The 13,373-nt window shown below is 38.3% G+C and overlaps 1 protein-coding gene across 1 annotated transcript; it reads right to left on the bottom strand.

Annotated features, from left to right (window-relative positions):
- Positions 1-4,028: 4,028 nt before the first annotated feature.
- Positions 4,029-12,983, bottom strand: pgap4 (post-GPI attachment to proteins GalNAc transferase 4). Its single transcript, XM_067585755.1, has 2 exons — positions 12,882-12,983; positions 4,029-11,103 (listed from the first exon to the last, which is right to left on the bottom strand). Exon 2 carries the CDS (start codon positions 10,821-10,823, stop codon positions 9,633-9,635), a length of 1,191 nt encoding a protein of 396 aa, XP_067441856.1. The 5' UTR covers positions 10,824-11,103; positions 12,882-12,983; the 3' UTR covers positions 4,029-9,632.
- Between the last annotated feature and the right edge of the window lie 390 nt (positions 12,984-13,373).

Genomic DNA, 13,373 nt, shown 5'->3' with positions numbered 1-13,373 from the left:
ACAAGCAGCTGCTGTAGATCTGAAGTCTCATCATTTGCTTTTGTTCCAGATGATGAGTTGTTGTTTTTTTACCGTTTTTATTTCCATTTGTTTCTCCTTTCTGGTTCTTCTTTACTATATAAAAACAGGTTGTGTTTAGTTTCAGTATTTCGGACTTTAATCAGAGACCATGAAGGCAGCACGAGGCGTCATGTGACCCAGCAGCAGGATAACGGAAATAACGGAAATAACAGAGAAGAAACATTCAAAGACAAAAAAAACAACATACCGAGAATAGAAACAAACAGAAGTTATTTTAATGATTCACGTTCATCTGTAAGAAAAGATTTTAAAGGAACAATTCACCATAAAACCGTGTGACGTCACACGGAGGCCCGCTCAGAGCATCCAAACCTGAACCGATGACGTCATCAGGGAGGACAGATTTTAGAGGTTTCTTCAAACACTAAAAAAACAAAAACAAACCATGAAACATGATCTGAAGAATGAAGTGTTGATTGATAACTGATTATTAACTTTCCAGCTACGTTTCAATCAATCAATCAATCAATCAATCAATCAAATTTAACTAAGTGCTGACAAGCCGATAATAAGACAGAACAAATGCTGACGGTAAAATAGAGTGAAATAAAAACGAGATAAAATAGATAAAAAAACAAAGACAAATAAAATCAATAAGAGGAAAAAACAATAAAAAAAAACAATAAAATAAATATTTACAACATGAATATAATAAAACAAGTAACAAGTAAATAATGTTGATGAATCATTCTTAATGAAAGTTCAGACTGAAGAAGTTTTAATCTTCCAGCAGCTCAGAGAATAAAAACTAAAAGCTTCACTGAAAGTCTCCAGACGAGCCGAGAAACACGTCAGACACACAGAACGCAAAGATCAATATCAATATCAGTTATTTATCAGTTACACCATCAAACTACAAGAAAGGATCAAACAGAAAATCCATTCTTATAACCTCACACAGTTCCTGACCTGCAGGTTTACTCCGGGTCAGGGGTCAGAGGTCAGAGGTCAGGGGTCAGGAGATGGTTGGACAGGATACATTCTGGACACAAAATAGTGATTTTTTTTTTCAAGCTTTCTTCTAATTTCTGCTTTATTTTGTTTGGATTTCTTTCTTCAGAGCTGAAAGTCAGTAGATCAATCAGTTAGTTGATTGATCGATTGACAGATTTATCAGTAACTGTTTTTGATGATGTATAAAAAGGTTTCAGCTCCTCAGATGTGATGATTTATTGATTCATGAAGATAAACTGACAACAATAATAATAATAATAACAATAAACATCTGTAGATGTAAGTTTGGACTTTGGAGAATTTAAATCGATATTTTTCACTATTTTCTGACATTTTATGGACAAAACGACGATCAATCAATGAATCAAGACAATAATCTAACTGAACTGTTAGACAGTGCAACATGTGACCAGGGGTCAGAGGTCAACACACTGATGTAAACACAGAACTACTGAGATCTGTGAATGAAACCTGTTCAGTTGTTTATTGTTGTTTATTTCATGTTTACCTGCTGACTGATGGAGGATCAGACTGCTGCTCATATAATCATCATATTTTCATTTTAAAGTTGAATTTCCCTTTAATAAATACAGTTTGAACAACATAAATGATCATTTTTGTTTTTCTTTACAACATTTATTTCTGTTCTAAACCTTAATAAGAGATTTATTCCATGAAGTTCAACTGAAATATGAATAAAAAGTTTATTAGAAACATCGAATATGTTTGTTTCAAAAGCTATTATGTATATAGATAAACAGTATTTTAATGTTTATTACAAGTTTAATGACAGAAAGATTCCAGCTGATCATCTTCAGTTTCTCTCGTTTCCTGAATGTTTGTCAGTATTTCTGTGGAGCTGCTGCCACCTGCTGATCACTCTGATCAATACATCCACACCTGCTGATCACTCTGATCAATACATCTATGACCTGCAGATGATAAAATGTGTAAATATTTATAACTTTAATAAAATAATCTGACATGTTTGTTACTTTATCGATCGTCTCTTCAGGATTTCACTTTTTTTTCCTAAAACTTTGAATTATTTTTAAAAAATTTGTTTTATTAGTTAGTTTACACTGATGCAAAAGATACAAACTGATAAAGACAGAAACTACAGAAGATGTAATAAAGATGTGAAAAAAGCCCCAAAAATAATATTATAAAGATGAGAAAGACGATCAGGATCCATAAACTTGATTGATTTCTTAAATTGTGCTGAGTTTTATTGAGTTTACTGTTATTACAATAAAATGATGATTGTAGGAAAAACAATTAATGAAAATATGTTCCAGGAAGTGTAGAAATAAAGCGACACTGATGACGTCTGACCGGAGAAACAAACACTGAGTTAACGGACCATAAATCTTTAATATTAAAACTGATAAAGACAGAAAGTACGGAAGATGTGATAAAGATGTGAAAAAGCCCCAAAAATAATATTATAAAGATGAGAAAGACGATCAGGATCCATAAACTTTGACTGATTTCTTGAATTGTGCTGAGTTTTAAATACGAGACGACGTCAAACTGTCGCTGAGACGTTTTATTGAGTTTACTGTTGAGTTTACTGTTATTACAATGAAACGATGATTGTAGGAAAAACAATTAATGAAAATATGTTCCAGGAAGTGTAGAAATGAAGCGACACTGAGTTAACGGACCATAAATCTTTAATATTAAACTGAATTAGTTGTTCATACAGTGTTTAACATTTCATACAATTCTACCAAAAGGAGCAATAAACTAATATTATAACATAATGTTTCTACAATTCTGTTGTCTTTAATAAAACGAATAAACTGAATTATGGCACCAGTGGCGCCACCATGTGGTCATTAATAAAACACCATCATACACACTGTGTTTGTTATCACAGGGAGTTCAGTTCAGAACATGTCTGTTTGTTTACTCTGATTAGGGATTAGTTAGGAGGTGTTTTGGGTTTGATAGTTGGTTTTTGTTTATTATTTTGGCCTTGATTCACCCTGAAGCCCCGCGTCATTAATTCAGGAATACAGTCCTGTCACATTTTCTGTCATACTGCTTATATGTGGAAGCAATAAATTGCTTCTTCTTTTTTTGCATTAATCGCTTCTTTGTCTTTATGTTGCGCTCTCATGCCTCTAGACCCAAACACTACTTAATAACTGACATATATCAATAATGTAATATTCCATCTCACCTGCAGGTGGCAGCAGTTAACAGCCTCCAGCTTTAATATTCTAGTATAAATATGAATAAACCAGAGTTTAAAATATTATATCACCGTTTTCACACAGATGAATCCATCAGTAAACCATGAGACCAGCTTCATTTATGTTCTAAATGTTCTTTAATGTTCTATAAACTCATCTGAACACCTGAAGGTCTCAGTAGTGATGAGTCCTACAGACCATCAGCTGTTGGTGATCTGATTGGATCTTTAACTCAGGAAGACTCAAAACCTGCAGCAGCTGACAGCAGGATCAAATGTTTAACGTCTTAAAGTTGGACTGATGTGCTGCTGATTTATAAGAGTTTGTTCACCTCTTGATAAAATGTTATTTAATAAGTTTAGTACTTGTTCACACATGTCCTGCCAGCAGCCTGCAGGTCATTGAGTAACGACATCAGGACGCTCTGACTCAGCTGTGGTTTCTCCATCATTCCTCTCATACCTCGTTATCTCATTTATCTCAGCTGCCGGGACACAAAACCAGTCCGACTGCTGGAGTTTTATACTTTATACTTGCAGAGAATCAGCTTCACCGCCTCCGTGTCCATCCGTCACATTTTCCCCCCCAAAGTCTTTTTAATTTAAAATGTTCACATTGATGTGACATCTGATGCTGTTTTGTTATTGTGGTTCAATAAACATGTAGACTTTTTTACTGTAGAAACAAACATGTAAACCAACCTGTTTGTTCACCAGACATGATTATTAACTGTAACTTCCTCGTTGGTCGACTAGACGTCGCTGCCTGGATACAGATTTCCCAACAACACTGTGACCTCCATCAGTGATTTAATGTCTTTTAAATGTAGAACAGTCACAGTGTCAACAGAGAGACATCTTATTTGGGTAGTTTTAGTTACTAAAATGCCTTTATTTTACATTTTAATCAAAAAACACAAATGTTTTGTCATTTAGACAATAATTTAACCAACATGTCAGACGTGTGTTTTGACCCGGCTGTGACAAATAAAGGAAAATACAAACGGCTGCTCAAAAATAAGTCAATTATATTATAATTTGTAAGAAATGTCAACACATCTAATGTATGAGATGCTCAGTCAGTAGGTCAGTGGTGGTAATAAGAAATAAAATCTACCTCTTAAATACTATAAATATTCTTTGCACTGCAGTGAACAGACAAGAAAACTAAAGAGGGAAAAACATTCAAACTTTAAATAAATGCAAATTTATTTGTAAATTTCAATTCAAAAACCTTCATTTAAGCCTCGATCATTGAGGTTTCCCTCGTTTGCAATGATGTTGCGATACAGAGAAATAATACTCGAGTGAAAACAAAAGCACGTTGAGGTGAAGTGGTTTGAGATCATCGTCGTCTCGAATCGTCCAGGCAGGCGTAGTGAGGATGTGTTGAAGAAAAAAAAAACTGAAGAGTTCAGAATAAACCTGCAGCACAGATGTTATACAATAATCTACAGGCAAAACACTACAGAATAGTGCCATCTGTGTAAAGATGGATGTTACAGTCAGTTAGAGAAGACACAATATTATTAATATCAATTGTAAACAACACAGGACCCAGAACTGATCCCTGTGGGACACCTTTTGTTATCGGTAAAAACTCTGATTGGATATTTCCAGCTTTCACACACTGAAACCATCTACAGGCAGTCGAATCAAACCCAATAAAACGTCAACGTCTCTGAATAAGCAGAGAAAGCTCAACTGTATCCAACACTTTTGACAAGTCAATGAAAACAGCAGCACAATTCTTCCTTTTTGTCCGAACAAGAAACAATATCGTTTACAGGTAATGTAACAGCAGAGATGGTCTGAAACCAGACTGCTGAGGGCTGATACCAGGTGAAATGGAAAGATTAAATATGTGTGTTATCTGCTCCAGTTGATTTCCTGGGATCAATGGTTTGTAGTGACCAGGAGAAATAGGTTTGTAATGTAATGTGTGTTTTACAGGGTAAATACAAGCATCTCACACTGGCACACGAGAAACACTTTAAAATGTACATCTCACACATCTCAATGCAAGTCGCTGAATGAGGCACAAACGCAGAGGAAAGAGAATAAAATCACATATAAACGGTAAAAATCAAACCACAACCAAGCGTGAGTCAAACCTCAAATAAAACAACATAAAACTCTGAATAAGGCAGCTGACGAGATTTCCAGATAAACTTTCATGTTTCTGTCAACATATTGAAGCTGCTCATATGGTACATTTATCTGAATATTGTAAAAAAAAAAAAAAAAAAAAAAAAAAGTAAACTTCAGGTCAGATTATTTTGTTATTTTAAACTTTTTGTATGTTTTTAAATCAAAACTGTCAGATTCTGTTAATTTATATTTCCATATTTACTTATATTTATATAAGTAAATATGGATATATTTTTAATAAAGTACATTTTAATGATGAAGTCAGAGACCAGCAGTAATAAATCATGTTTACAATATTTTTTGAGCTGCCAAAAGTTCAATCTGAAGTAGCGGATTCAGTTTTCACATATTTTAGTGAAGATGCTCGATTAATACGTTTTAAAATGGATCTGATGCCAGCGTGAGATGGATGTTAAACATTCACTCAAAACCAAAACAATATGAAAGCCTGTAGGAAAAATATACACAGTTTATGTACAACAATGTTCAGATTTTAAAGCACTTTGAGGCAAATTTGCTACATGAATAATAAAAAAAATCAAATCAAAATGATCGATGACTGAACATCTGATATGTTTCCTTTAAAAGTGGACCACTTTGTGAAATATGTTTGTTCTCAGTAAATAACACGTTATATCTTGTTTTGTTTAATTCATACAAAAAGCAAAGTGGCTGCAGCTTCATATTTACGACTGATATCAGTCTTCTGACTCAGCATGAAAGCAAATGTTCACAAAATGTTGAACTATTCCTTTAAAACGTGTCGATTAAATAAATTTCATGTTTGTTTTTAAAAAAAATTGTATTTAATTCCTCAGAAACATCATATTAGCAGTCTTTAATAAAAATTAAAAGTTCGTTCTTTGAACACTTATTTTAAACGGCGCCATTACTCGTTTTGCTCTTTATGCAGCCAATCATTTAAATTATATTGATATTAATCTCATTTTTAGAAACAAACTATTCAATTTTGGTTTAGAGCTGATAACAGGAACCAATTTGAGCTCCAGAATCTCCCAGTACTCCCAGCAGGCTGGAAAACATCTGATCTGAAAACTCAACCTGACTTTACTGTGATATTTATCTCCAGTATAACGAGAACCAGTAGCAGACTGGAGCCTGATGGTTCTACTTTAGCAGCTACTTTCTGTAATTCATATGATCCAAATAATTTTTTAGAAGGCATTCAGGAACCTTTTTGTACACGTTAAAAATAACTTAAATATTGCAACTTGTCTTAAGAGTCATTTCACCCAGAAATAAAATATCGGTTGAATTACTTTATGGAGTGAAATTTCTATTAATGTTCAAAGTCAAAAACATTAAAAGGCACAATCAGTGATAGAGAGTGGTTGATGTTGAATGAACAGTCTGACATTTCAGTAAATCCTCTCAGATGTTTCAGTTTCATCTTAAAGAGACAGATCCAGGACGTGTTTAGCCTAGCTTAGCACAAAGACTGGAAGCAAGGGGAAACTGCTGGCCTAGCTCCATCTGAAGAGAAAATAATCCAACTTCAAACAATCTCTCACGAACCTGAACCAAACCTGAACACACACAGGGCTCAGGATGTGAACCCGGGTCTCTGCTGTCAGAGTCCTGTATCTTTTACGCCCCCCCATCAACTGTTAGCATGTCCAGCTAACTAGCTTACTATTTACAGTGTTAACCTTGCATGATTTCCAAAGTCAAACAGCATTTCATTAGCTCACTACATCCGTTTGTGGGGTTTCAGGATGGGAGCATCCCCTTTGTGGAGCCGGGATGCTATCAGAGTTTAAGCTAACGTTAAAGACTGCTAACGTCTGTCTTGATCTTTACTGGATTTTGGGAAGTTTACACTCCAGTAACTGCAGCCAACGTTACCTGAGATAATTTGACATTGGCCAAACATACCAGTTAGTCCTCTTGCTAAAAGCCTTTTCTGTTGTAATGTTAAAGTGAAAAACTGTTTGAAAATATGAAAAAGTATGTAAGCTAAGCAGCAAAACATGGTTATCTTATAGTGAAATAAGTCTGACTTTACTTTGTTATTATGCTCCTTATAATACTAAGACTTACTACACAATTTTTTATTTCCATGTCTTCCACGCGTCATCAGTCGGTGATGACTTTTTACCTGGAAACCTGTTAGCTTTAGCCTCAGTTTGCCAGCATGATGTCATGTATGTAGCCATCAAATGCATCTTTAAAACCCTTTTACAGGGTTCTTGTGTTAAAACAAATCAGCCAGTGACAGTTAACAACCAACTTATGGAGCTAATGTTCGTTTAATTAGCTAGCTAGTGACAGCTGAAAGAACCTGCTAGCGACAGCTGTTGTTTCAGTGCAACTGACAGCTAGAAATGAGAATCTGTTTTTGTCTACTTTTTTCAGAAATCAAGAAGGCGTTGTTTGAAAAATAACTGTGAATTTCAACACTAAATCTGCCACTTTTATTGTAAACTGTATATTTGCTTTGCAAGAATGGACAAACTGAAGTGTAGCAACAGAAACTAAAAGGGAGGCGGGGTTTGGTTAATTTACCTTCAATGTCAGACTGTTCTCTTAAAGGTTGATATGATATAAACGCTTCATGTGTCAGTGTGGAGGTTTCGTCTGTAGATAACATTTAGACTGACTGACAGTGTTTCTGCTGTGGTAGTCAAAACTCCAACAGCAGCACTGTAACTGCATAATATTGCTCTACTAAACTCTATGGTAGCACACTGCAGAGATGGGTGATATCATTATTATTTCACAATTCTCTGTTAACATAATGAAAGTACAAAAACATGATTGTCAAAAAAAGGAAAAAGGCCAAAATCAAAAACCAAAATAAGACACGGTCATAATCTGCCTCTTCGAATTCGTCCCTTTAAGGATGTGTTCACTGTTGTTCAACCTTTATGCAAATTCCACAAATGTAGGCAAAAGAAATAAAGGCAGAGGCTGCTTTGCAACCTGAGAAGATGAAGATCTCTGAACTGTGAGCTTTTAGTTTAGCTAATGGATTTTCTTATCAAACCTTCTATCTCTCCTCATGCCTCACTTTAATTCCACAGTATCTCAAATTAAACTTTTAGCTGAAGTCTGGTTTATGACCTTTTTGCAAACCAGTGTTTGCTAAAGATAATCTGTGTGGGAGACATTTGGTACTACTGAACCTCAAACCTTGTTTTAATAAGGTCTTTGTGTATAAACAGTGAACAAATCCTTTAATGATCTTACCATTTTCCAAGCAACATATTGTTGAGTAAAAATCTGCATGTTCAAAAAGTTTAATAGCCTTGTTTTCAGGTGGATGATGATGTTGGATTTTGACAGCATCTGATGGGTTTCTAGGAAGTAGCGTGAGCCCAGGCAGTAGATTAACCCAACAGTAAAGAAGCACATGATCCTCCAGAAGAGTAGAAAACACGAAAGTCACCCAAATTGATTAAATACATTTTCCAGCAGTGATGATATGATGGCTGGTCCTAAACTGAAATCACAGCTCAGTGAGAGGGGATCTGGTGATTTACTGGTGAAAAGATGCAAAGGGCTCCAAGTTCTGTCCAAAACCACAGTGAAACTGGTTGAGAAGTGACGCTTTTTTTTTTTTTAACTTTCCAGGTCACATAAAACTGTCACAACTGCACTTCAGTTCAATCATAATCATCATTAAAAGGTGCCCTGTGAAGTTTTCCTGGAAACAAACTTTATCCTTGAGGTCTAACAAAAATGTTGAGTGCATTCCTTTCCTAATAAAAACAAAACCATTTTTTGTAGGAGTTTGAATCCTGCATTTTTTAAATCCATGTTTGCTTGCTAGCAGTCTTTTTCTGTCTTGCTTTTGTTGGCACATTGCTGCATTTCTTGGTACATTACAGCCACCTATAAATCAGTGGAATAGCTTGAAACTAGGAATGTATACTGCGTCACCTGTATATGTGCACAAGATCACAGTAGCTACTAGAGGTCAAAAACTCCACAAGGAAACTTAAGACCCACTACACACTGATATTTAGTCTTTGAAATGCTGTTGAGACAAAGTTTAGTTGAATCTTCGTATCTAAAAATACTTTTCAACCAATCATGGCCTGTTTTTCACCTTGTTGCCTTGACAACTTTTCACTCGCAAATGACCAAACCAACACTTGCTGTGATTGAAAGAGTCCAGAAGGTGACAAGGCGGGAAAAAAACAACACAAAAAAACATTGAACCAAGTGAGGAGGAACCTGATTAAATCCAGCCTTGCTTTGACCTCCTTCTGGTTCCTTCCCGTCAGAGGAGTCGGGGCCTGGATGGGTTTGGTCTGACTGAGGAATAGGCTCCGATATGGGTGATGAGGTTGGGTTCTACGCTATGAGACCTTTCCTCTGGGATTGTCCTGGCCATCTGATACAGAACCATGTCTTTGGCGTTTCCCTTAATGCAGAACGAGCCGTCCAGATACTCTGCCACCCTAAGAGAGGCGTTGCCGGGGAAGAGCATGGCTGGCGTGCAGCACTCAGTGGCTGGAGAAACGGCGTAGAGCTGCGGGGAAAGTCTCCGCACCTCCAGGAGGTAGTGCCGCCCCACCAGCTCGGCAACAGCCATGAAGTAGAGGGTGAAGAAGAGAAGGTGGCTGGTCGACAGCGTGAAGGAGAAAGAACAAGGATTCCAATAAGGAAAGGTGAGGAGGAGGGCCGTCGCTCCGACCAGCCCGAGTCCCACCCACTCCAGGATGCGGTAGGGTTCAGGGTTCCAGTAGCGCTGAAGTCTTTCAGGGTGATACAACTTGATGTAAAGAGTCTGGAGGGAAAACCGACGTGAGAGCAAGTCCTTTATAACCGCAAAAAAGTCCCCTCTAGGCAAAGCATCGTCCTCCAGGACAACCATGTTTTTGGGCTTCACCAGCTCCTGTCCTTTCTGCAGGCAAAAGACATAGTCCCTCTTCTCCCTCTCGAAGGTGTTGACCCGCTCCCTGTTCCTCTGCTGCTCCCGAGGGGATCGCCGGATCACCCGGAAGTGTCGCTCCAACAGCTTGGCGTCCTGGTTTTCATGTGGGCCGCTTTCCACGTCGCAGACCAGCACCTCTGCGCACCGCCGCTCCCCGCAGCTTCCCAAGAGGCCGTTCAGCTGCCGCATCACCTGGAGCAGGTAGTGGAAGTCCCGCCCCTCGCTCCGCCTGGCTGTCACCACGGTAACCAGCAGCTCAGGATGCTGGGCGATGTCGCTGAATCTGGAAGCCACCGCAGTGGAAGTACTCTGCCAGAAGTGCAGGGCGTCCTGACCTCGGTCGAGGCTTTCCCGCAGGACCTCCTCACTCATGGAGTCCAGGTACATGGACTTGATGAAGAAGTAAGAATAAAGCAGCCGATGGCAGCAAAGAGGTAGAACAACGCAAAATGTGATGACGGCAAGGATGAGGGCTTGAGTGACAGTGCTCGACCATCGCAAGTACTGACTGAAGAAGGCTTTCCATCGAGGCATTGGTGAAACAGAGTGGAACCACACGGTGACAAAATGAAGTCACACCGACTGATGGAGGAGGAGAGTTTACCCAACTGGGAACAGCTCAACATTTACAGCGTCCCAGCGTGCAGTTTGCTTCAGAATAGCTATGGCACTGCCCGCAGCAGTGAAACCTGATCGACCTGTTGTGAACTGATATCTCTGTGGAAAATGAGTCCGGTGTTGGCACTTGTTCTTCTTGTAAACAGAAAGGTGAGAGTTTCAGCCCGGCCCGGGTCGTCTGGTTCTGTTCTGCTGTCTGTAGAGAGAAATGGGATGAGAAGAGGTTTTCTATCAGTTACTGTTGTCAACAGTTCAATCAATATCATCGTTTATCATCTTTAAGTTGAGTTGTATCTAAATGAGCTATCATATTAGCTAATTATATCTTCTCTTGTAATTTCTCCAACAGTTCCTAAAATGTTACTAATATTACTTAAAGTTGTTAAGAAATGATGATGTAAATATTTATTTATTATTAGCTGCACTGGTCCGTCAGGTGAAATTCCTCTACAGGTCTTGTGCATCATCATTTTCCCCCAAAATTCAGCCAGACAGATTTGGTATCTTTGTGATCTTTTTTCACTAGAACTGAAGAAAAGTTGTGATCCACAGTTTTTCAAGTGTGTCTTAAAACAACAATCAGGAGCCCAAATGAACATTAAAGCTGTTTTTCTCGCTGTAATCATTCCTCCTGTTCATACTGACCATTAGAAGATCCCTTCATAATGACCTTACAATGGAAGTGATGGAGGACAAAATCCACAGTCCTCCTTCTGTGCAAAAAATGTATTTAAAAGTTTATCTGAAGCTAATATGAAGCTTCAGCGTCCAAATGAGTCAAATCAAGTAGATATCTTTCAACGTTACAGTCTTTTTAGTGCCAAAGTTCCTCTTTTTGTTACTATACTTCCACCTGCAGCTCAACAGGGAAACACTGTCCGAGGAAACAAAAAGAGGGAATTTGATGCTAAAAAGACTGTAAATGTGTCAGATATCCACTTGATATGACTAACTCACACTGCTGAAGCTGAATAGAAGCTTCACACAGACTTTTAAACGCACAGTATGTAATTTCTGCTTCTATGGGTCTCAATCGAAACAATAACAAAAGATGATAACGTTTGATAACGGTGTGAAGTAGCGTGGGATCATGGGAGTTGTTGTCTTCATTGTTAACCAACCGGCTTCTCCTTGTTAGGATGCCATAAAATGAGTCATACTACACACTAAATTTAACCTCTTATCATTCCTGTAACATCAGTTTAAAACAGGAACACCAAACGTAAACAGAAAGCTGTTCTTGAACCACCAGGAGTGGCTGCTGGCATTCAGTAACAGTCTGAACACACTGAAGTAGAAAGTTTTTAATGCTGCCTGAATATTTTTTTTGCAAACAGATGCCTGTAGATGACCTACAGTACAGCTGAGACTTACTACTAACACAGCTGGGACCACAGCATTTAACCTCAACTAGTCCAAGATCAAATATAATGACCACAGAAAATGAATATTTAACACGTTTTCCCAAAAAAAGGCCCTTAAATGACCCCTGCTTCAGACTAACTGAGGCATGAACACATTATACTACTCTGCTGCCTTCTCGAAACTAAACTTTGCGCATATAACAAACAGGAAGACCTAAACAGCTGCTATATAAGGTGATAAACTGCATCCTGTGTGCTTGTTTCTCTGCTCTGCATTAAACTAACACAATGAAGATAAAAACAAACAAACAGTATAAAGGAGAAAACGGTCTGTTTGCGCTTTATAACGTCTGTCTGATTAAAACAGTCTGTTTGAGTGTGATTACACGGAAACACCTGGCTGCTGTTTTACACTGTGTCTACACACTTCAACAGGAACCAAAGATCAGCGAGGAAACAGCCCGTTAACGGACCGTCGGTTAGCAGCATGACTAACGGACCGGCTAACGGACGACTAACGGACCGACTAACGGACCGACTAACGGACACTCTGTGGAGGCGTTATAGAGAACAGGTTTCACAGGGATAAAAGCAGAGAAAAGACACTCACGGAGAGTTGAGGAGCTGCTGCTGTGGGCTGATGGCTGCCATGTCCGAAGATCACAGCTACGGTAACAGACACGCACTCTAAATAACGTAATACTCCGACTACATGCGCAGGGAAATTAATCACTGCTGCTGCTGACCTGCAGGGGGCGCTGCACAGCCTGAGAAAAACTACAGATATTTATATTATAGTACAACTAGTATCCTTGTGGTATTGATACTTTTGCTAAAGTAAAGGAGACACGGAGAAGCAGAACAACAACAGCAACAACAACAACAATAATAGATGCATGACTAGCAACAACAAACAGCAGCAACAGCTGGAGAAGGACGTCCCCACGGATAAGGGCCACACACTGGTCCCTGGGGTTTCCTGCGGATGAGAAAGCACAAAGAACTGTGGAGAAGAAGCCAAGTTAGTAATATTCAGTAATGGTTTATGAATACATACAGCTGGAGAGGAGGAAAGAGGAGCTCAGTGCATCATGGGAAGTCC

The sequence above is a fragment of the Thunnus thynnus genome, chromosome 3 (genome assembly GCF_963924715.1).
Source record: "Thunnus thynnus chromosome 3, fThuThy2.1, whole genome shotgun sequence".
Lineage (NCBI taxonomy): Eukaryota > Metazoa > Chordata > Actinopteri > Scombriformes > Scombridae > Thunnus > Thunnus thynnus.
The sequence above is the reverse complement of the archived record's forward strand: the minus strand, read 5'-3'. Positions and strand labels throughout refer to the sequence as shown.